This window comes from Acomys russatus, chromosome 3 (genome assembly GCF_903995435.1).
Source record: "Acomys russatus chromosome 3, mAcoRus1.1, whole genome shotgun sequence".
In the NCBI taxonomy this organism is placed as follows: Eukaryota; Metazoa; Chordata; class Mammalia; order Rodentia; family Muridae; genus Acomys; species Acomys russatus.
In genome coordinates this window covers 72096490-72117742 of record NC_067139.1, presented here as the reverse complement: position 1 = coordinate 72117742, position 21253 = coordinate 72096490, and the positions used below count along the sequence as shown (strand labels likewise).

At 42.7% G+C, this 21253-nt stretch overlaps 1 protein-coding gene and 1 pseudogene across 2 annotated transcripts in view; both read right to left on the bottom strand.

The window, feature by feature from the left end:
* Vcl (vinculin) overlaps positions 1 to 21253 on the bottom strand; it is a 91097-nt gene that overhangs the window by 8516 nt on the left and 61328 nt on the right. For both annotated transcript variants that reach the window (XM_051142824.1, XM_051142819.1), the window contains exons 8-17: positions 20963 to 21110; positions 16484 to 16637; positions 15495 to 15670; positions 11312 to 11502; positions 9483 to 9682; positions 8353 to 8481; positions 5741 to 5890; positions 3989 to 4097; positions 2597 to 2899; positions 1304 to 1428 (exon numbers count right to left, since the gene is read on the bottom strand). In XM_051142824.1, the coding sequence (XP_050998781.1) occupies positions 1304 to 1428; positions 2597 to 2899; positions 3989 to 4097; positions 5741 to 5890; positions 8353 to 8481; positions 9483 to 9682; positions 11312 to 11502; positions 15495 to 15670; positions 16484 to 16637; positions 20963 to 21110 (1685 nt within the window). The remainder of the gene's footprint in view (positions 1 to 1303; positions 1429 to 2596; positions 2900 to 3988; positions 4098 to 5740; positions 5891 to 8352; positions 8482 to 9482; positions 9683 to 11311; positions 11503 to 15494; positions 15671 to 16483; positions 16638 to 20962; positions 21111 to 21253) is intronic.
* LOC127186489 (60S ribosomal protein L36a-like) lies at positions 13259 to 13710 on the bottom strand (annotated as a pseudogene).

Below are 21253 nucleotides of genomic sequence, written 5' to 3'. Positions count from 1 at the left end.
AGCCTGCCTCTGCTTCCCTAAATGCTGGGATTACAGGTGTTTGCCACCACGCCTGACTAAATCAACATCTTTCTAGGCTGTTACTTGAAGTAAATATCTGCATAAGATCATTACTGTTTCTGTTTCTAAGATTTGTAACTACAAGATATTACCCAACTAGCTAATTCTTAAATCATAGGAAAATATATTTATGCCACTTGATAGGAAAGAATTATGAAAAGATTTGAGGGTCTAGAGAGATGGCTCAGCAGTTAAAAGCATTTGTTGCTCCTCCAGAAAACAGGGGTTCAAATCCCCAGCACCCACATGGCTATTCACAACCATCTATAACTCTGGTTCCAGGGGATCTAACACCATCTTCTGGGTGCATGCAAGTATTACAAAGCACTTGTATAAATAAAATAAAATAAAAAATCGTTTTAAAGATTTCAAATTACAGTTTAATTTAAAAGGAAAAAACACGCTTTTCTTGGTCTGAGGAGTCAGAGTACTTGCCATGCAAGCATGAAAGCATTCAAGTCAAGCACAGGCTAGCATGGTGGCACACACCTTTACTCCCAGCACTCAGGAGGTAGAGGCAGATAGATCTCGGTGAGTTCAAGGCCAGCCTGGTTGACAAAGTAAGTTTCAGAACAACCAGGGATATATCTCAAAAAACCAAAAACACCATCAACTCAGCATGGTAGTATGTGCTTGTAATCCCAGCACTGGGGAGACAGAGCAAGCAAATCTCTTGGGCTCACTGGCCAGCTAGCCTAGCCAAAATGGCAAGCCCTACATCCCAGTGGGAGATCCTGGCTCCAAAACTAAGCTGGATTGCTCCTGAGAGACAACACCTAAAGTTGACCTTGTTTCTCCACAAGCACATGCGCGCACGCGCGCGCACACACACACACACACACACACACACTACTTAAATAATTTTCAAAAGCAAGCACTACTTTTGTTACTAAGAAGAAAGGGGGAAAAGACAAGAACCTAAAAATTCTAACACTACAATCTCCCCCTTAGCAATTCTTACCACACATGTACAAATGATTTTACTACACACTATACCTCATCAGTTCATCCCAACTGCACTTACCTCCCTTCCATTCTCACAGACTGTCACAAGGGCTAAATCTCACATAAGTCCACACACAACTGCTGGGTTATGATGTCATTCATTAGGAATGGAAGTCAAGATCTGTCTCTAAATAATCACAAGCCACACAAGCCACCTGATAATGGAAGCTGTAAAAGCAGCTCTGCCCCTCACACAGGCTCAACCCCTTGCTGCTCAGCTCTTCCTGAGTTTACTTACTCGGAGCTGTTCAAGGTCTGGTGGAGGAGGCGGGAAGTCAGGTTCCTGGGGTTGGAAGGCTTCTCTGACCTTGGCCACAGCTCCCAGGATCCGATATCCTGAGTCCAGGAAGCTCTTTTGCAGACCTAAACACAAGACACCCTCACTTTCAGCTGGAAGGTCAGTGCCCGAAGCCCTGCCTGTCCAGCAGAAGAACTGGTTCCCATTAACAAGGCTGGATGTGAAACTGCCAGTAAGGACCATGGGCAGTGATGAGGGAAAGGGAAGTAGGACACGCCCTGAAGAAGTGTCACAGGCGGGAGAGGATGCCTTCTGACTGTACAAGCATTTGGAAGAATGCTGGGTGTGAATTCTAGGCTCAGGTGGTACTTATCGCTTCCCTTAGGATGAAGCAGTCATGAGATAGGTCTGCTGATTCTGAGCATGGGAGATGCCAGTTTCAGATTCGGTTTGTAACTCCCTGGGGTATATCTCTCCTTTCTCTGTACATCTGTGTCTGTGCTCTAGTTGGCGTTCAGTGTGTTAACCCTTATCTTGACCCTCTAAAATGAGAAACTCCCTTTAGAAGACCAAATATATCCATAGTGATATGGACTGGGAATTTGAGGAAGAGTCTGCCTAGATTCCCATTGATGAGATGGGAAATGTTGGTTTCCACAGAGGAAAGAATATACATCATTTGCAATCAATCAAGTGGCTGCAATTATTGTCTCCTTTAGTGGTGCTGAAACTATGATCAAAATGGAGCTGAAGAAAACTCAAATTCTTTCATGTACGCCCCAAGAGACCAAAGTTAGTTTAAAGCGCTCTAGATTTGACAAAAGCAACACTTGCTACAGAGAAAGGTCATTATAATATGCAAGACAAGTAGAAAAGAAGTCATACCAACTCACGAACTAAATGGTTGACAGATAGTTAATTAATTAGCTGGCATTTATTTTAAAGTTTCCAAAATTGTGACTATAAGCAAGGATAGGCTACCAGATAACATCAAGAAAGACACTGCTCCAGAGACTGCCAAGCCTGACAGGACTGAAGAAATGTCCACAGGAGACTAATACAACATCCTCAAACCAATGTCCAGTTTTCCTTTGGGTTTTTTGAGACGTAGCCTCATTCTATAACTTTGCCTGGCCTCGAACTAACAGTTATCCTCCTGCCTCGGCCTCTTAGGTGCTGAGACTACAGGAGAGAACACCAAACCAGGCCTTGGCCATCCCTTTCCTCCCCGATTTTGTATGTGCCAAGTTAGTCTTGCGGTTAGGATGAAAGACACAGTGCACTGCTGCTTACCAGGGTCAGAGATGTTTCCAGCCACAGCCTTGGCATCCATCACCATTGGGGAGATTGTTTTGCTCAATTCATCAGAGGCAGCTTTCACAGCCTCTCGGAACTTCGGATCCTCAGAGTTCTCTACCTCCCTCTTAGCAACCAGCAGGATCCGGTTGGCCCGACGAGCAATGCTGGTTGCTCCAGCGACCAGCATCTGAGGCTGAATATTGGCCATGGCTACCTTACACTTGTCCAGGTCTTTTTTAATTGCTTCTTCAGAAGCATCCAACAGAGATTTGGTATCAATAGCCTCGTCCACCAGCCCTGTCAGGAGAACAGAAATGGAAATGAATTTGCTTTAGAAGAACAAAGACTCTCAAACACTGTTGTCTGTTTGCATCTCATGAGAAAATATAACACTAAGAATTCTTCTCTCAGTTCAAAGCTCTTCCTACAAAATTGAAAGCTTTCAAGAGAACAAAATAGCTTCAAAAACAAAAACAAAAGCAGAAGTGTAAGCACAGTCCAGAAGGTCATCTGGACTCAGGATTTATACTGACCGTGGTCACTGGCTCTCTTGCATCCACCACAGACAACCAGACAGGCAAAGACATCAGGAGGAAACGGATTGAGTCTGAAACCGTCACCGCATCACCACCACAGTGTCTGCTAATAACATGCTCTCCCTTCCCGGCTCCCTCTCCGACATCTGTTGATTGTTGGCAGCTTGAAGTGTCTAAGCTGAGCCACAGAGAGGATTCCAGTAACCCTAACAGCCTGTTTCTTACTTCTGTTACCTCTCTTTAGACACCTCAGGAGCTCCGCTTTCATCTCTGGCTGCTACAGACCCCTGACGGAAGGTTCTACAGGGACAGCACAGAGCCTACACTCATTTCTCCCCTTCTGTCCCATCCCTCCACAGAGAACAGGGAAGATTCAGAGGCGCTTCTGCAGCCGTAGACACACAGGTGTCTCCTTTTTTTTTTTTTTTTTCTTCCCTAAGAACTATGTAGTTGATAAGTTGGAGGAAACTCTTGAGACAAGCTGGGTTAAATAGTAGCTATTGTGGCTCCTTGAAATGTGACCCCTCTGAAAATGACAGGGACACTTACTGTCCCCACAAACACCGCCTCCCAGCTTCTGAAACCAAACTCTAGCTGGGACTGGGCAAAGACAGTATTCAAAGAGAAGATAGGAGCTGTAACAATGAACATCACACCGGAGGGCGGTTCTAAAATAAAAGAGACTCAAACAGTCTCTTGTCCGACAAAGAAGCAAAGCTTGAATGAGAAGCCGCCACTGCTCAGCAGCCTAATCAGGACCCAACACACGGTCGAGCCCCTGACTGAACGGCCCTGCTTAAGGTCCTCACAATTCATGCATCAGACCAAAGGAATTTTGCAAAACTCGTACCTGTCATTTTTTCAACATTGTCAATCCACTGGTTTTTCATGGTCTCAAAATGTTCATAAGCAGCTTGATTACCAGGGTTCCTCAGCAAGATTCGAGCAGCTGAGATAACCTGTCAACGACAAAGCAATCTTCAAATACCAGGGCACCAGCACATTTCAAATACAAACCTACTGTAAAGCTTTTCTCCATTTTACCTATAGATGGCACCAGAAAACCAAAATTGGCAAGCCTCTTCAGGCTAAACAATACTAAGTTTGGTGCCATAACATACCCCCAACCCCCACCCCGCAAGTGGGCCCTTCACACAAAGGTTTAGATAGAATCACAGCCTGGTTTTAAGAAAAAAAGTAGGTGTCCGAGTAAATGAGCATTCGTTTACTATTTCAGAAAAAACGCAACAAATTGGCATATATTTAAGAGCTGATATCTCGATATCAATGCTTTCATCTTTAAAAAAAACAGAAGAAACTAAAAACTTAGTCAAGCAAGGTAGTTCAATCCTGTAATCCCAGCACCTGGGAACCTGAGGCAGGAGGTTAACAAGTTCAAAAACAGCCTGGGCAAAATAGTTTGTTTAACAACCGAACATGGCAGTGTAGTCCCTAACTGTCAGCACTCGGGAAGTGAAAACACACAGGATTTCAAATTTAATGCTAGCCTGGACTGTCAACATAGCAAGGCCTGTATCTCAGAGAGAGAGAATGAGAGGGGGAGAAGGAGAGAGCGAGGAGGGGAAGGAGGAGAGGGAGGAGGGGGGAGAAGGAGAAGGAGAAGGAGAGAGGGAGGAGAGGGGAAGGAGGAGATATATATATATAGAGAGAGAGAGAGAGGAGAGGGGGAAGGAGGAGAGGGAGAGAGGAAGGAGAGGAAGAGAAAGAAAGACACAAAAGGCTGCAGGTGGTAGGCACGCCTTTAATCCTAGCACTGGGGAGACAAGCAGGCAGATCTCTGTGTTCAAGACCAATTTGAACCAAAGTGAGTTCCAGGTCATCAGGGCTTCATAGCAAAAAAAAAAAAAAAAAAGAGTGAAACAAAACATTATTCAAATTTGATTTATGAATAATACTGATTAAAATACATGTTCACAATTAACCAAAGAATTACTCAATTTATTCTTTCAGAAAAAGATTACCTAAAATACTTGTTCAGTTGACAAACTGCTTTCACATTCATTACATACTGAATCTTTATAACAACCCCATGAAGGCGGGGTAGGTAACATCTGGTGACAATGTTTAGGAAGGAAGTGCTACTTACCGGGTAATGTATGTTTTTATTCCTCAAAACAATGCATTATGGGGGAATTCACTTCGTGGAATGAGAAAGCTAGGAGCCATTTGAGTCCAGATCTGTCTCTAAAGTCTTCATTCTTTCTAAGATGAGCTTTAAGTCCAGTTTTCTAAGATTTTGTTTTGTTTATTGTTTTGCTTCCAAAATAATACTGACCATTATTTAATAAGTCAAACAATGCAAAAATGTATAATGTTCAAAGTCCTCTACAATCCTATAGGTCACCAATTTTGAACCAATGAATATATAAATATGTATGTGGGTTCTATGTGTGTGACATATGCATATATGCTATTCATGTACATGCAAGCATTTGTATGTATGAGTGGGTACATATGTGAAGGTCCAAAGACCAACCTTGGTGTTGGTCCTTGTCTTCCAATTTGTCGGAGATCCTAACAAAGCATCTACAACTAATTTCATATATGATGATACTGAAATGAAGAGTGAGCAAAAGTTCACCTGGGGTGTGAGTTCTCGGGCTGTCTTCACTGATGCCTGAATGCCTTCTACTGTTGACTTATTGGCAGTACCAACAGCAGCTGCCTTCTCCGCTGTGGCTCCAAGCCTTCCTGAATGGTTTTCAAAGTTGGCTGCCCTCTCATCAAATACCTTGAGAAAAAAATAAAGACATCAAGAAAATTTACTTCAATACAATGAATCTAGAAGCCTGAGAAAAGCTCCTTTTCCAAAAAAAAAAAAAAAACAACAACAACAAAAAAAACCCACCAGGGTTTCTCTGTAACTTTGGCTGTCCTAGACTAGACCAGGGTGGCCTTGCAACTCACAGATCTGCCTGCCCCTGCCTCCCTGAATACTGGGATTAAAGGTGTGCGCCACCTCACCCATCTGAGAAAAGCTCCTTTTAATCTCATCCTGCACCTGCTCAAAGATGTTTAGAGATGACATCAAATCTTACTAATAAAACAGAAGTCAAATGGCAAATCTTGACCTTTATGTATCGCCTCAGAGGTTCAGCCTTAAGCATCATGTACACACATGAAGAGACATAGCCTTGAATCTTCCTTCAGACCTACTTTCCAAGAGCAAGCAGGACACACACAGGACTATATACTTTGCAACAAGTTCACTGAATGTGAAGACTAAATAATCCCTTTCCCCAAAGGCTTGTTCTCTTAGCTTGATAAAGAGACAAGCCCCTCCAGGCTCTACTGTGGGCAGCTGGGTGCATTACAAGCCCTGAGTATCCAAAGAACCCCTACCTAGCTCCAGCCTCCTCTCATGTATCCCATTACCATTAATGTTGTAGAAACTCTGCCTTTGACCGCAATGGGAAAAATGATAGCTGGTGCTCACACTAGACCTAACACAGGCAAGGATGGGTGATTTGATTAGTTCCAAATGCAAAAACATCTACTTGGCTGTTTAGTTGGCTCTCTGAATCCTAATATGTTAACGTTTCCTTCCCTCATGAATATCATGAGAGGCTGTGCATCACCAAAGAAACTATATAACTTAAAATGACAAAAGGCTTTCTATTTGTTTAAGTGACATTAGAATCGATAGCTGGCATTATATCTCTTTTTCACATCCTTCTGAGGGTATCACTTCCATATGTAATACCCAATTCTGATTCAAGTCAGACAATCTCCAAAGGTTTCCTAGTTCCACAGCAAGCTCCATTCTCAGTCCAATGTTCTACATCCACCATTTGACGTCTATGTGACCTTGACCTATCCTGACCTTTTGCTTTGATTCAGCTTCCTAGTTGGGCAGTGGTGGTTCACACCTTTAATCCACCTCTGGTATTTGTGAGTTCAAGGCCAGCCTGGTCTACAAAGCCAGTCCAGGAAAGCCAGGAGTACACAGAGAAACCGTGTCTGAAAAGGAAGAAAGAGACAGAGACAGAGAGGGAGGAGGAGGCGAAGAAGAGAAAGGAGGAGGAGAAGAGAAAGAGGAGGAGGAAGAGAAGACAAAAATCTGCATCTAAAGGGGTTCATGACCTAGTGGGAAACCCAGAAACAGGTACATACCCACTGAATGGTTTAACCAGAAGATCAGGCTTAGAACTTTCCCTCTTCCCCAATTCGTGGCTTAAGGAATAATTCAAACTTAACAGTGCTAAACAATCATTTAGGGAATGGAGAACAAGAATCAGAATTAAAACTTGGCAACATGATAGGATTCAAAATTATTTGTGATATAAAATTAATAAGCCTGGCTTATCTGCTGGTGTGAGGGAGAGGAAAAGACAGCAAAATCACAATTTCAAAGAGAAACTCAGCATATGCTGAGGAACCTATGAGGCATCTAGGATCTAGAAGGACAAGACAGGCAGATAGCTGAGGTTTAGGGGTCTGAATTTTAGATAAGAAAGTAGCAAATTGCCCTAGTGTAAGGAGACGTGAACTGAGCTACCTCCTAACCTAGGCCAAAAAGAGAAAGGTGAATCACTAGGAAGCAAGGACACATTTACCCAAAATGGCACATCTTGAGTGGCCCTCCAAACTTTTCTCCTCCACTATTAATTAATGGCTAGGAAAAGCACACACTTCCATCCTAAGTTCTTTCACATTCCTTCCAAGAGTTCCAGAAAAATCCTAACATTGTCCATACGGAACCAATTATGTGACTGACATTGCTTTGGGATACATTTATTATGTAATAAAAGCCACGCAATGTTTATTTACAAACCAGGCCTCTTCTCCCCTGAAGAGTGAGCTTGGCCGCACATCATCGGCCTGCTAGTCATTGTAATGACTCTGGCTTCACTCTGGGACACGGAGGAGTCCCCAGAAGGGTTTGCACAGAATTATTACATCAAATGAGTTTAAAGAAGACTGGTTCTGAGTCTAAAATGCCCTGCTCAGAAAGCTGGGCTGGAGTCATCCTCACCCCTCATCTCTTCCTGCCTGGAGTGATGCCAGTTTTTACCTTCTTTGCTTCTTGCTATGTAATGAAAAGCAATTCCACTTGCTTTAGTCTCCTGGGCAAGATAGGCTACAGCTTTCACTTAAAGACAGACATACTAGTACACTTGGTGGACTACAAAATTGCCCCTTTTACCCTTCCATCCTTCATCCACCAGCATCCTCTGTACTTCAAATACCTACCTCTTCCCTATTTGGTGCATCAGGAGGAGCAGTGGCTGCCACTGCCAAGAGCTTGATGGGAGTTGTAGTATCGCTGAAAACATCGGACACTTCTTGAGTCATAGCTTCCTGCATCTGGGCTTTAAGATCCTTAAAAATATAGTTACAGGTGAAAATGTATAGCAGCATCCACAAGGCTATAACGCCCTTACCTCACTGACACATTCGCTCTTTCTTTCATCCGTTTACTTTCAAACGATTTCTTGAGTATCAGTGTGCACGCAAGGACCCAGCTGTGAGCTATTCTCTAAGACATCAAAGGGGGCAGATATGATTCCTTTCTTGGTGGACACTATGAAATGATAGAACCACAGGGCTGAGCCCAAAGCAGGCTCTAAGGTGAGACGAGTTCCTCACCACTCCCAGTTCTAGCCAGGCTGGTGATGACTGTACTATTTGGAAGATTCAGTACCAAATTTCTAAATAGTTCATTATCTTAAAATAAATAAAAAAGTAGGAATAAGGTTTATAGAAAAATAACGCTAACCTCCAGGTGTATGTTTATAATCACTGCACTCAGAAGGCGATACCATGAAGACTGTCAATCAAGAGTTCAAGGCCAGCCTGGGCTACAGAGCAAAACACCCTATCTAAGTAAGTAAACACTGACTAACAGAAAATTCATATATGTGTAGAGCAAAATCATGAAAGCTCTCTTAATTAGATGGGAGTTAGAAAACCAGTGTCATTTGCTGCCACTTAGGCTTCTTCCTTATAAGCTCTGATTTCCTTATATACTTGTTTTATTTTTTCCTAAACCCAAGAATCTCAAGCCTCAGGCCAATGTGAAGCAGCTCAGTGACTAAAGTCCTTGCCATATGAGAGCCTGCATGTGAGCTCCAAAACCCACATTAAAAATGCTGGCACTGGAGAAGTGCTGACAGACAGATCCCTGGGGCTCACTGGCTGCCCAGCCCACCCTACACGGCAAGTTCCAGAACAATGAGATGCCCTGTCTCAAAACCTAAGGGTAGATGGTGCCTGACACCCGAGTTATCCTCTACCCACCACATGCATGCGCACACAACATGCAAGTCTCCTCTGTTCGTTATTTCTCAATACTTAGACATCAAAAATATGCCGAGGTCTACCTTTAAGGAGTCCTGAAGCTGGGACGCCAGCGCTCTCGCCTGAGGACTCTCGCCTTCCCCTCGGGCAGCCAGATCAGCCAGCTGAGCTGTTAGCTGGTCTACACGGTCACACTTGGCAAGAAGATCCTGGCGATAAGGCCCCATCATCACATTGGCCAGCCGATGCCCTTCAGCCACAAGTCCACGGATGGCAGCCTGGCCTAAGCCAAGAGAAAAGCACTCAAGTTTACACAGACCCAGGGCAGGCAACTGTGGTGCCACTCTAGTTTTTTTCATTGTTGTTGTTTGGTTTGGTGTTTTCATTTTGTTTTGTTTTTTGAATAGCATTTAATAGGGGTACAAGGTTTTCTGGCAAAATACAACTCCTTGGAAATACAGAAAAGTACAAAAAGCACACACTATACATTAACTCTTTTGGTGGGGAGGAATGCTGGGGTTGGACCCAGAGCCTCACGGTATCTAACAGACCTACCCAGGCCTACCTTCTACTTTTTGACTCCTGTTCTTCACAGTGAGCAGCTTCTATTTACTAAGTATCTTTTTAAAGCATGGTCTTGGGATGCAGTGTGTAACATGTGAAAAAATGGCAGACTACCTGCCCAACACACACATGTATCTTTCCGTTTGGTCCCTAGCACTATAAAAGCACTTAAAAAAAAAAAAAAAAAAAAACTAAAAAATGTAGGTTGCTTTTTAAAAATGATTTATTTATTTTTAGTTTATGTGCATTGTGTTTTGCCTGCATGTCTGTCTGTGTGAGAGTGTCAGATCTCCTGGATCTGGAGTTACAGGCAGTTGTGAGCTGTCATATGGGTGGGAATTGAACCTGGAACCTCTGGAAGAGCAGCCAGTGCTCTTAACCACTGAGCCATCTCTCCAGCCACGAGGTTATAGTTTATTATATTAGCCATAACTACCTTATTGCTTGCTGAGTATTACTGAATATTCACATTGCTTACGTACATTCTGATAGTAACTCCTTAGAAATGAATTAATATAAAGGAAAAAAAGATCTCCTAAAAATCACATTGCAGACCCAATGAGTATGAATCCTTTAACAGCACTGTGCATAAAACAACAAATTCAGAATGTTTGCATTATTTCATGCCAATACCCAGTTATGCGTCTGCCCAGTTCTCAAGCCCTTGCTTGCTCTGGCCATCACTAGTTTGTAAGCAGTCATCTTACCCATGAATGTAGGCAAGGAGAGCACATCTTTCTCTCTGCCTCAGCAGATGTGCTAAGCAATCATGAAACAAAATCACAAAAACCTACTCCTGAGTCTTCTTAAAATCAAACTCTCAGGATATAAAATTTTCAACTTTCAGCTAGGCTTTATAGTGTGCACCTTTAGTCTAGCACTTGGGCCAGAGGCAGATGGACCTCAGTTCAAAGCCAACCTGGTCTAGACAATAAGTTCTAGGATTGCTAGAGCTACATAGACACCATGTCTCAAACAAACAAAAACAATAACAAAGTTTAAACTTTTACAGGATGCTATGAGGATATTAAATGCCTTATATTTTCACTTTCAAAAAAAAAGCATATGTAGTTGGATACTCGATAAGGACTATAAAAATAGAAATACTACAGAATGAAAATATACATAGGATTGACAGCAATTAGTTTAAAGTTAAAATTAAGAAGCTCTTTCTGTCTGTACACAGCAAAATCATCTACTCTCATACTTCTCCAATAAATCACAGAGATTTTATTGGCCACATTTTAAATGGAACCATCTTGTAAAGTGTCTTCGCAGTGGCTGAAGAACCTTGTCAGCACCGTATTACTGATCACTAAGGACACATGGCACTGAGACCAGCCCTTACCAACTCCACGGTCATCTACTGTAGGATTATCAATCCACCGCTGCGCTTGCTCAATCTTGCCCTCGAGGTGGACAGCTGCCTTGGCAGGTCTGCTGTTGGCCACAGCCCTGTTGGTTTTGGTCTGCAGGTTCTGCAGGGCCGTCGCCACCTGTTTAGCCAAAGCTCGAGCCTCTGGGGAGTCTCCTTTCCCTCTAAAGAAGTAAAAACAACCATCCAGCTTTAATTTACATTGTATATACAATTTATGTTGAGATAATTCAACTGTTAATAACATGCTAATGAGAATGAAAATTTCTAATGATTATTAAATTGCTTAGAAATGAACGGTTTATTTAGCCTATAAATATGAAAATAATTTAAATTCACATTATTTCCTCCTAGTGTGAGTCAGTCTATACAATTATACCAGGCTATGTTAGCTGGGCTCGCTCACTCACCACTAGATTGTTTACACTCTCACGTGTAAAATCACAAGCTCCCCATGGAAGTAAGTGTGCCTAGTCAACCGCTTTAGTGGTAGACGCAGTATTAGTAATAACACAACTAGTAATGATGCTGTATTTGAGTCCTGAGTTTCCCAGGCATGCTATAAGCTCTAGCTCTCCCCTTTCAGCGTTTGCTCCTCACATCAACCCTATGAGGTAAAGAACAGTATTAACCAAACCCAGAACTGATGCACAATGCTGAATAAGGTCCCCTTATTTAATTCGATGGAATTGGGGTTCACATCTGGCCCTCTGAATCTTGAGGGCTCACTTCGTTTGCTTTTCTTGTTTTCAATGCAGTGTTTCTCTGTGTAGCCTTGGCTGACCTGGAACTCGCTCTCTAAACCGGGCTGGTCTCCAACTCACAGAAACCCGCCTGCCTCTGCCTCCCAAGTGCCAGGATTAAAGGTGTGCGCCACCACCCCACTTAGAATGCTCCCTTTAAACAGCACCTGTCCTACCGTAGGTCACTATCATATAACCCCTGTTCTCTGCCATAACGGACTGAACTGGGTGGTTTGCTACTCAGGACAACACACCTGCAGGCACAAATTACACTTAATTAGATTCTAGTGTTTCTCTAAGTACAGTGTGAATAAAAGTCACCTGGGGCTTTATTTTTAGATACAGTTAAATCCACCATCAAAAGAGACCCTGATAAACTGTGTCTAGGATGAGGTAAGGGTCCACATTTTAAACAAAATTTGCAGGTAATCCTTGGTCCATACTTCAAAGACATTTTCAAAGTCAACCAGTCTCAGAGGCTCCAGAGCTGGAAAACTATGTTAGGCCTGGGGCGTGGCAGGGCAAGCCAAAGGAAGAATCCCCAAGTAAAGTGAACAAAAAGAGGAGCAGACAGACAGGATCGATCCGGCTACTAAGGCGCTACAGGGGGACACGGGCCTTCTAGCCACTACTCGCCCTGGCCACAGGTCAAGCCTGGGTTCCATCAGATGCCTCGATATATTTTCAATAACCCTTCACTTTTTACTTGATCCTGTCTCTTGAAGCCAATGAACCTGAACAAGTGTATTGACACAGAAATTTAAAAACAACCACATTATGTCTCAAGAATAGAATCTGTCCCGAAACAACTAATTGCAAAGCCACAATTCTAATCAGTAAGAAACTGAGACCATGAGGCTGAGGGGATGGTGCAGCAGTTACGAGCACTTGCTGCCCTTTCAGGACTTGGCTTCCATTCCTAGCACCCACGTGGTGCTCACAGCCATCCGTGACTCCAGTTCCAGAGGTTCAACACCTTCTGATCTCTGCAAGCACCAAGTATGCATGTGGTACACAGACATACATGCAGACAAAGCTCCCGTGCAACATAAAGTAAATAACAATTTAAGTAAGAAAAAGAAAATAAAAAAGAATCTGGTCATTTTGTATCTTGAGATTACTCAGTCACAGAAAAGTACTTTTTTTTTTTTTTTTTAAATCAAAACTCATGATTTATTGTCTTCATAACAACATCAGCTTAGAACTGGATCACTTGGCCCTTTCTCGTCTTATCAAAATGCATGCATCTCTTAACAGCCAGCATTCTCTTGGATCTGCCGTTGGGCTCCACACACTCCAGTCTCAGCCCAATCCTTTGTAGTTTTAGCCTTTTTGCGCAAAATAGGCTTAGTCTGCCCACCATAACCACTCTGTTTCCTGTCATAATGCCACATTTCCTGGGCATATAAAGAATCCTTGCCCTTCCATGTACTATGTCACTTGTGGTGTTGGTGCTTGCCACATTTCTTGCAGAATGTCCAACGGGTCTTATGAACGCACCATGTTCTCGGGAGCATTACTGGCTCAGAAAGAAAGAGGGAAGGACAGCAATGGAAGTTTATAGGAGGTGTCTGGGTGCTTCCTCCCAGAAAAGTACTTTTATCTGCCTCATCTACAAAGATGAGACTATCTCACTGGGTGGTGGTGGCTCATGCTTTTAATCCTACCACGTGGGCGGCAGAAGAAAGCAGATCTCTGATTTCGAAGCCAACCTGGTCTACAGAATGTTCCAGGATAGACAAGGTTACCCAGAGAAACCGTGTGGTGGTGGTGAGGGTGGGGACGGAGGGCGTGGTTAAAGGAAATACCAACCCATCTGGCAGAATGGCTGATTTTACAAACATCTTCTTTTAAACTTTCTCTAACCTCCCTTCTTTATCTTGCCCTTACAAGGCAAGACAAAGGTGTTTACTATAGTGTTAACATGACTAGTCCTGCTGCCAGGCTCTGTACATATCTGTTTCTGTTACAGCCATAAGTATTATGGCGGCATTAGCAGCCACACATGAAGTTCCACTGTTATCACTGTTACTAGTAGTTATCTCTGTCCCCTGGGTAATGGATTGTGTTACATCCCAGGAATTCATAGTCTCTGTCTGCCTTTTTGCTTTCATAGCCAGCAATGCCCTCTTTGTCAGAGGATTTTAATGATTCTCTTATTTTGGGAGGATAAAAATAGGCATTTTCTCACAGAAGAACAGAAATAGAACATATAAGTTAAGTGGAAGAAGTGGAATTTCCCAGATATTTGACTTTGGTTATCCTTAGAAAACAGTGCTGCAGGACTGCAGTGGAAAAAGGAGACATTTCTTCTGTGTCATCATTCCCCACTGTAGCACTCCCGAGAGCACGCCGAGAGGCTCTGGCAGGGAGTGCAGCCACTCTAGCACACACTTGACCAAGATATGTCCCCCTCTAGCTATCAGAGAAGACCATCCTCCTGGACAGAGCAACTGCTCTAGAGAGAAACATACAGAGCTCTCCTCCCATCCCACTGTAGAATATTTTAGGAAATGGTGCTGATCTTGTTTGGCTTGGCTTGGTTTCTTCAAATAGGGTCTCACATATCCCAGGCTGGCCTCGAATTCATGATGGAAGTACGGGACAACTTGAATTTCTGATCTTCCTGTCCCTACCCCCTAATTTCTGGGATTATACACATCTTCCACCGGGCCTTGTTTTATGCAATGCTGGCTCTGCACAAGAACTCTACCAATTAAGCTATATTCCCAGCCCATGGTGCTCTCGTTACTGTCGTTTTAGAGAGAGCAATACATTTGTCAGAACAAAGGAATAACTCTTTTCCACATAATCAAAGTACGTACAATGAAAGCCTTTAGGAAAGAAAGCTATGGCAAAGATGTTATTATAGGAACCATCATCCAGGAAATGTAATTTAAGAATTCTTTATATAATTGCTACTCAAGAAATAACACTGCTAGGAAGGCAGAAAACACCTTCTTATGCTTCCTGTCTCACATAGACACACAGGAGTCTTTTCATAGCTAACGACAAAATTTTTTTCCTTGTCTCTAGGACAGACATGTAACAAACATAATATAGCAAGGAAAGCCTTAGTTTAGAAATGAGCTCTCACCAGGCTAAAGGTATTCATTTAAAACCATATGATCAGCAACAAATTACAATGGTCCAGTTACATCACTGATACACAGAGGTAACATCTGAAATAGCTATGTCACAAACCTATTTAGCCTACGGGGATCCAACATGCATTTAACATTCATTATGTCTAAGATAGGGCCCAAGGACCTGCATTTTGGGGATTAGCTATGCATTTAACCTGTGGGAATTCAACCCGACATACTCCCAGAGGAAAAGAAGAGAGGGAAAGCGAGTGAGCGGGAGGTGAAGTGAAGTGATACTAATGTGAGACTAAGAAATTAAGTACATACTGTCTTCGTAAATCTCCTAATTTAGAGGTCAGAGCAGCTATCTCTCCGAGGGAGCGAAGGATGTCATCTCTCTCCTTAGGATCATCACATAATTCTGCAATCTTCCGAGCTTCAGCCAAAGCCCCTCGAATCTGTTCTTCTCCTTCAGGTCCACCATTTGGATCCGCAAGCCAATTCTACACACCAAAGCAGACAAAGTAATCTCCCCACAAGCCACATTTAAACTCAACAGGGCTACCAGCGATGCCTCCAAAGTGCTCACCCAGCACACCGGCAATCGTTTTAGAGTAGTCATTCCAATTGTTCTACACAGGTTCTTAGGTCAGATCAAATCGCTCCATCGTTTCCTGTCTGGGTACTACCATGTCATATTCCCCCACTACCCCAAACACCGAGGCTCATACCTAGCCACACACTCTTACCCCTGAGCTATGTTACTCTATGCTCTTCTACACCATGTTGGTGTCCACTAGGAAACCACTGGGGTTTAAGCTCACTAACAGTGTTTGACTAACGCGTCAAGGCCCTGCATTTGATACCCAAACTGAAAGAAAAAAGATCAACAAAAACAACAAGGAATACAATATCTTCATAAGTTTTATCCCATCTTTGAATTAATCAGACTTTCCAAGTTTTTCAAGCATATACATATGTTAAATGCCCAAAGGATGTTTTGTACATTACAGAATCTGAAACTTCAATATCTAATATAGTAGTGAATTCTGAGAGGGAACAGCTTCAAAATCTAGGATTCTGTCCTACTCAGATCTTCTAACGTGTTGAAGTACTGAAAATTAAGACCTTTAGTTCAAAATATAGACAAACATGAATCTACACCTATAAAGGTGTGGGAGTCAGCCACCACTGAAGACCATCTGTCATCCACCCCCAGAGGACAAGAGCAAAGAACGGTGCAGGAAGAGGCGTGGGATATCAAGCACCCTTCTCTTACTCTTCTCCTTCCTGCCCCTCCTGGGAGCCATCCTTACCTGGGCAGCGTCAATCTTCTTTGCAATGCTCTGCTTTGAGTTTGTCATGGCTTCCAGCTTCCGAGCTGCATTTTCCACTTTTGCAGTGAGCACGTCGAGCCCCTGAGACACCTGCTGAGCCTTCTGCATGGCCACTGGCGAGGCTCCTTGTCCTCTACTCAGAATAACAGGTACGGTCATTACATCCTGTCAAATACTCAATAACAAACATTCCTTTACCCAGAAAGTGCAATTTTTATCAATATGTGCATCTTTCTCTGTTTCCCCAGTGCGCTCAGACAGCACAAGAGAACAGAACAAAGGAAACATCCAAACCAGCCACTTTCTCTTCTGCTGTCCAAAACACATGGTTTGGTTTGGTTTGGTTTGGTTTGGTTTTCTGAGACCAGATCTTATCCAACTGTAGCTGGCTCTGGATACCTCATCTCCCAGCTTCCTCTTCCCAAGTGCTAAAATTATAAGTGTGTACTGCCATCCCCAACGCATGGTAGCTTCAGGGAACTATTTAGCCACTTGGATGCCAGGCCAGCAAAATATGATAATTATTCTTGATTATATATAACCAAACATGAACTTTTGCTTTTGGGAAATTTTTCTGGAGATCTTACTGTGATAGAGGGCTTTGTTACTACAGTACTGTGTGCTTTAGAAATGAGTAATCCATTAGCCTGCCTTATTTATGGGGAACCATACATTGAAAGTATTTCAGAACATAGTGTACATAGTATGGGAGAGAATACCATATTGAAACCAATGAGATCTATGTTTCTAATTCTGGCCCCTTTGGAATTTTTTTCTAATGTTTAACTTTCTTGGGCTTCAGAGTTTGTTTGGTTTGGGGTTTTAGGTCTTTGTTGTTGTTGTTTTCTTTTGTTTGTTTGTTTAGACAAGGTCTGCCTATGTACCACGTGCTGGCCTGGAACTCACTATTTGGACGAGGCTGACCTCAAACTCTCTAATACCCACGTGTCTATGCCTCCCAAGAACTGCGATTAAAGGAGTGTGCCCCCACACCTCACAGCTTCTCTTTCTCACTTATAAACTTAACGTAACATAAATAAAAGATAAATAGCCCTGCTTAGTTGACAGAGTGACTGCGAGTATCAAGATAATACACTTGGGGGCTGGAGAGATGGCTCGAAGGTTAAGAGCACTGACTACTCTTCCAAAGGTCCTGAGTTCAATTCCCAGCAACCACATGGTAGCTCACAACCATCTATAATGAGATCTGGTGCCTTCTTCTGGTGTGCAGGTGTACATGAGGGCAGAACACTGTATACGTAATAAATATATACAACTTTTTTTAAAAAGATAATATACTTAGGAATACACTATTAGTTCACTATTAGACTGCTTGTCTATTAGACTACATAAAGGCTTTATCCCCAGCACTGGGAATGGGAAAATGGGATTGTAAAGATAATATATGTTGGGATGAAGTATAGCTCTCAGTTGCAGACAGCGTGCCTAAATTTGTGAGGTCAGGAGTTCAATCCCCAGGCCAGGAGTGGACAGGAAGGAAAGGAAAAAATGGGAAAGAAAGCAAACAGAGAATATACTTGAAAGCACTTTGAGAACACACGCTCATCAAGTCCTGATGCAACTAAGCTATCAGAGTATCTGAACCTAGTGATAATCTTAACATATGCCTCCCGATACCGTGCAACCTACCCAAGACAACACAGTTGGTGTTGAGGAACAAAATGAGCAGCACAGCACGTCCCAGTAAAGAGCAGTTTTTGCCTCGCTCAGAAACGGCATTCCACTACTGCAAAAAATGATGGCACTGAGTAGGGACTCCCTCCCTGGACAGACGTTCCAGGCCAGAAAGTAAGCCTTGCCACCCACCTTTTTACAAACTCGGGTTATTTTAAGCCACCTATAGTACTAATTGAATCACAGGTGTGGCAATGTCATCATTTTAAAGAATGGCATGATTGAATCTGAGCTTTCAACTTTAGGATAAACCTCAACTTGCTTAACAGTAAAATGGACCTATCATTACCTGTCTTTAAAACAAAATATTGTTGAGCTGGCATTCATTCTTATTTGATGTGTGAGTATTTTGTATATGTGTGCACTGTGTGCATGCAGTGCCTACAGAGGGCATCGAATCCTCTGAAACTAGAACCGCCTACAACTGTAAAGCGCTACGTGGGTGCGGGAAATGAACCCAGGTCCTCTGGAAGAGCAGCCAGTGCTCTTACCCACTGCCGTCTCTCCAGCCCCACATCTGTCTTTCCTGTGTGTATGTGTACATGTGCATGTTTGTACGCATGTGTATATGCCAGCGTATGGGTGTTGCTTGTCCGCTGTCATTCACCTTGTTTTATGAAACAGGTCTCTCACTAGTCTGGAACTTACTGATTAGGCTACGCTAGCTGGACAGTGAACTCCAGCATTGTGCCTGTCTCTACCTCAGTGGCACTGGAATTATAGACCCCAGAGTGCCATGTGATCTGATTTATTTTTACACAGATTCTAAGGATCTTCCCACTTGTTTGGCAAGTACTTTACCAACTGAACAATCTGCCCAAACCCTCTGCCCTCTTTCTAAAATCCATCTATACCAGCGCCGTAGGTAGTGAACTCCAGAAGCGTATGCCTGTCTATGAAAGGCATACATAAGCCTTCGTCTCATACTTGAGGCCTTCCTACAACCTGCAGGAGAATGGAAGACTGGGAAGCACTGCCCCTGGTTCCTTCAACTACAGTTATTAAACATGAGGAATATTTCTGATATACGCATCTAACTGTGAAAAGCTTAGAATGTATATGGGCCAAATTCAAACTAAGAAGTTTACTGAGTCTTCTGGGGATAAAAACATATTCTTAAAACCTAGAAGCCTGAATATCAACTTAAAGCAAAAGTGTTACTGTGTTTCAGCCACCAAATGTTAAGACTGCTGGGTACACTTATGAAGAGACAATGGGAAGATGGGTTTCTAATCTCTTGTCATGAAAGGCTAACGCAGCTCCAGTGTGAAGCAGGGCCAGTTACTACTGATCTTTGTTCTAGACTCTTCTCTCTTAACAAATTCATGGTCTCTCCCATACAACTGCCTCATTATTTTGTTTATATTCACAACTGTGCTTTTCAGAATCCCAAGTGAAAACTGCCTGCCACGCTGTGAAAGAGCTGCAGACCAAAGAGGCAGCAATGAAAAATTAGAAGAGCCAAGAATCTTGTCAAACTGTATTGGCATTTTCCCGAAAGGGAACAAAACTTCTTTTTGTCCCTTCTGCGAAATTCTTGCCAGGCTTGTAAAGGAAGGTTGCTCCTCAACAGGAAGCAGGCTCAGCGAGAGCCATGAGACTGCATCTAAGCTGCTCCCCTTCAGATACACACTCTGAAGGCCCTGGGGCGTCATGGCTACAACACACCTACAACTCCATAAAAAGGATGCCGAATATAGTACGGGGGTCTGTATTGTTTTAAGTAATCATGAATGGTTTCATAAGAATAAAAACTCGTTTTGATCCAAAACAAGGACTTTTGCAATCTACAGTTAGAAGTGAGCACTCTGAACCAAATGGAATGGTGCAGGATGCTGAGGTTTGCTTCTGTGCTCTGATGTATGCAGTATGCTCGCCACCCCAATGATCGGGGAGTGTCAGGACACTCTCAAAGCAAAATTAAACTTCATCTACACTAGGTATTTCAGCACACTTCAATCCTCTCAATGTCTGTAAGATATTCATTAACTCCATAGATGAATTTTTTTTTTTTAATCTACATTCTACTGAGTTTTTCCAATAGCAAACTAAGTGTGCTTATTTAGGGGTAGGAGGATCTAAAAACCAAGACCTGAGAAGAGTAAAAGGGGGCTGGAGAGATGGCTCAGCCATTAAAGGCTAGGCTCACGACCAAGTATGTAAGAGAAGAGTAAAAGGAATGTTAAATTCTAAGAGCCTGGAAGATAGCTTAGAGTATAGGTGTGCACACAAAAATAATAATAATAATAGAACATTACCAATTTTAAAGATAAATTTTAACACAAAATGAAAAAAACAGTATCTCAGGTAACTCAGGTTGGCCTTTAATTCAATGGGTAGCAGAGGATGATACTGGACTCCGACCCTCCTACCTCCACCTCCTGAGCTCTAGGATTCAGGGCATACATTCCTTGCCTGGTTAATGGGTGCTGGGTGCTACTAAGCAAGCAAGCTATCAGTTGGGTTACATCTCCAGCCCTGTTACTCTCTGATGTTTCAATCTACCCATCCATCTTTTATAAAAGATAATTAATTTGGTCAGACTTCAACTCTGCCTCGTATTCTTCATAAAACTCTAGCTAGAAAAGCTTTTTTTAAAAAATCAATTACATAATATGTTCTAACTTTATTAGGCTTTGAATGTCTTAAAGCTCTATTATTAGCAAAAGACAATTCAGTAAAATTGGCATGGACTTGCATTAGGAATCATCTTATTAGGAGTGAGCTGTTCACTACTGGATTGAGAAAGCAGAGGAACCTTACCTGGCTCGGAGGTCAGCTACTTGGTCAGTCATCTGTCCCAGCATCTTGCAGGTTCCTAGGATCTCCCTACGTTCTTTGCCTGCACAAAGTTCACCAACTTTCCCAGCTTCATCTAAGATCTGCCTGATGGCTTGCTCACCAGCGTCCCCTAAAACAGAGAGATATTCAATATCTACATTGTGGGCACATCAATTATTCAGAGAGGTTACTTTACAAGTCAGTTCATTCATGAACGAATAGATGACTTTAAAAGACAGGTGAACAGAAGGCAGTCCATCTGCTGGCTAACAG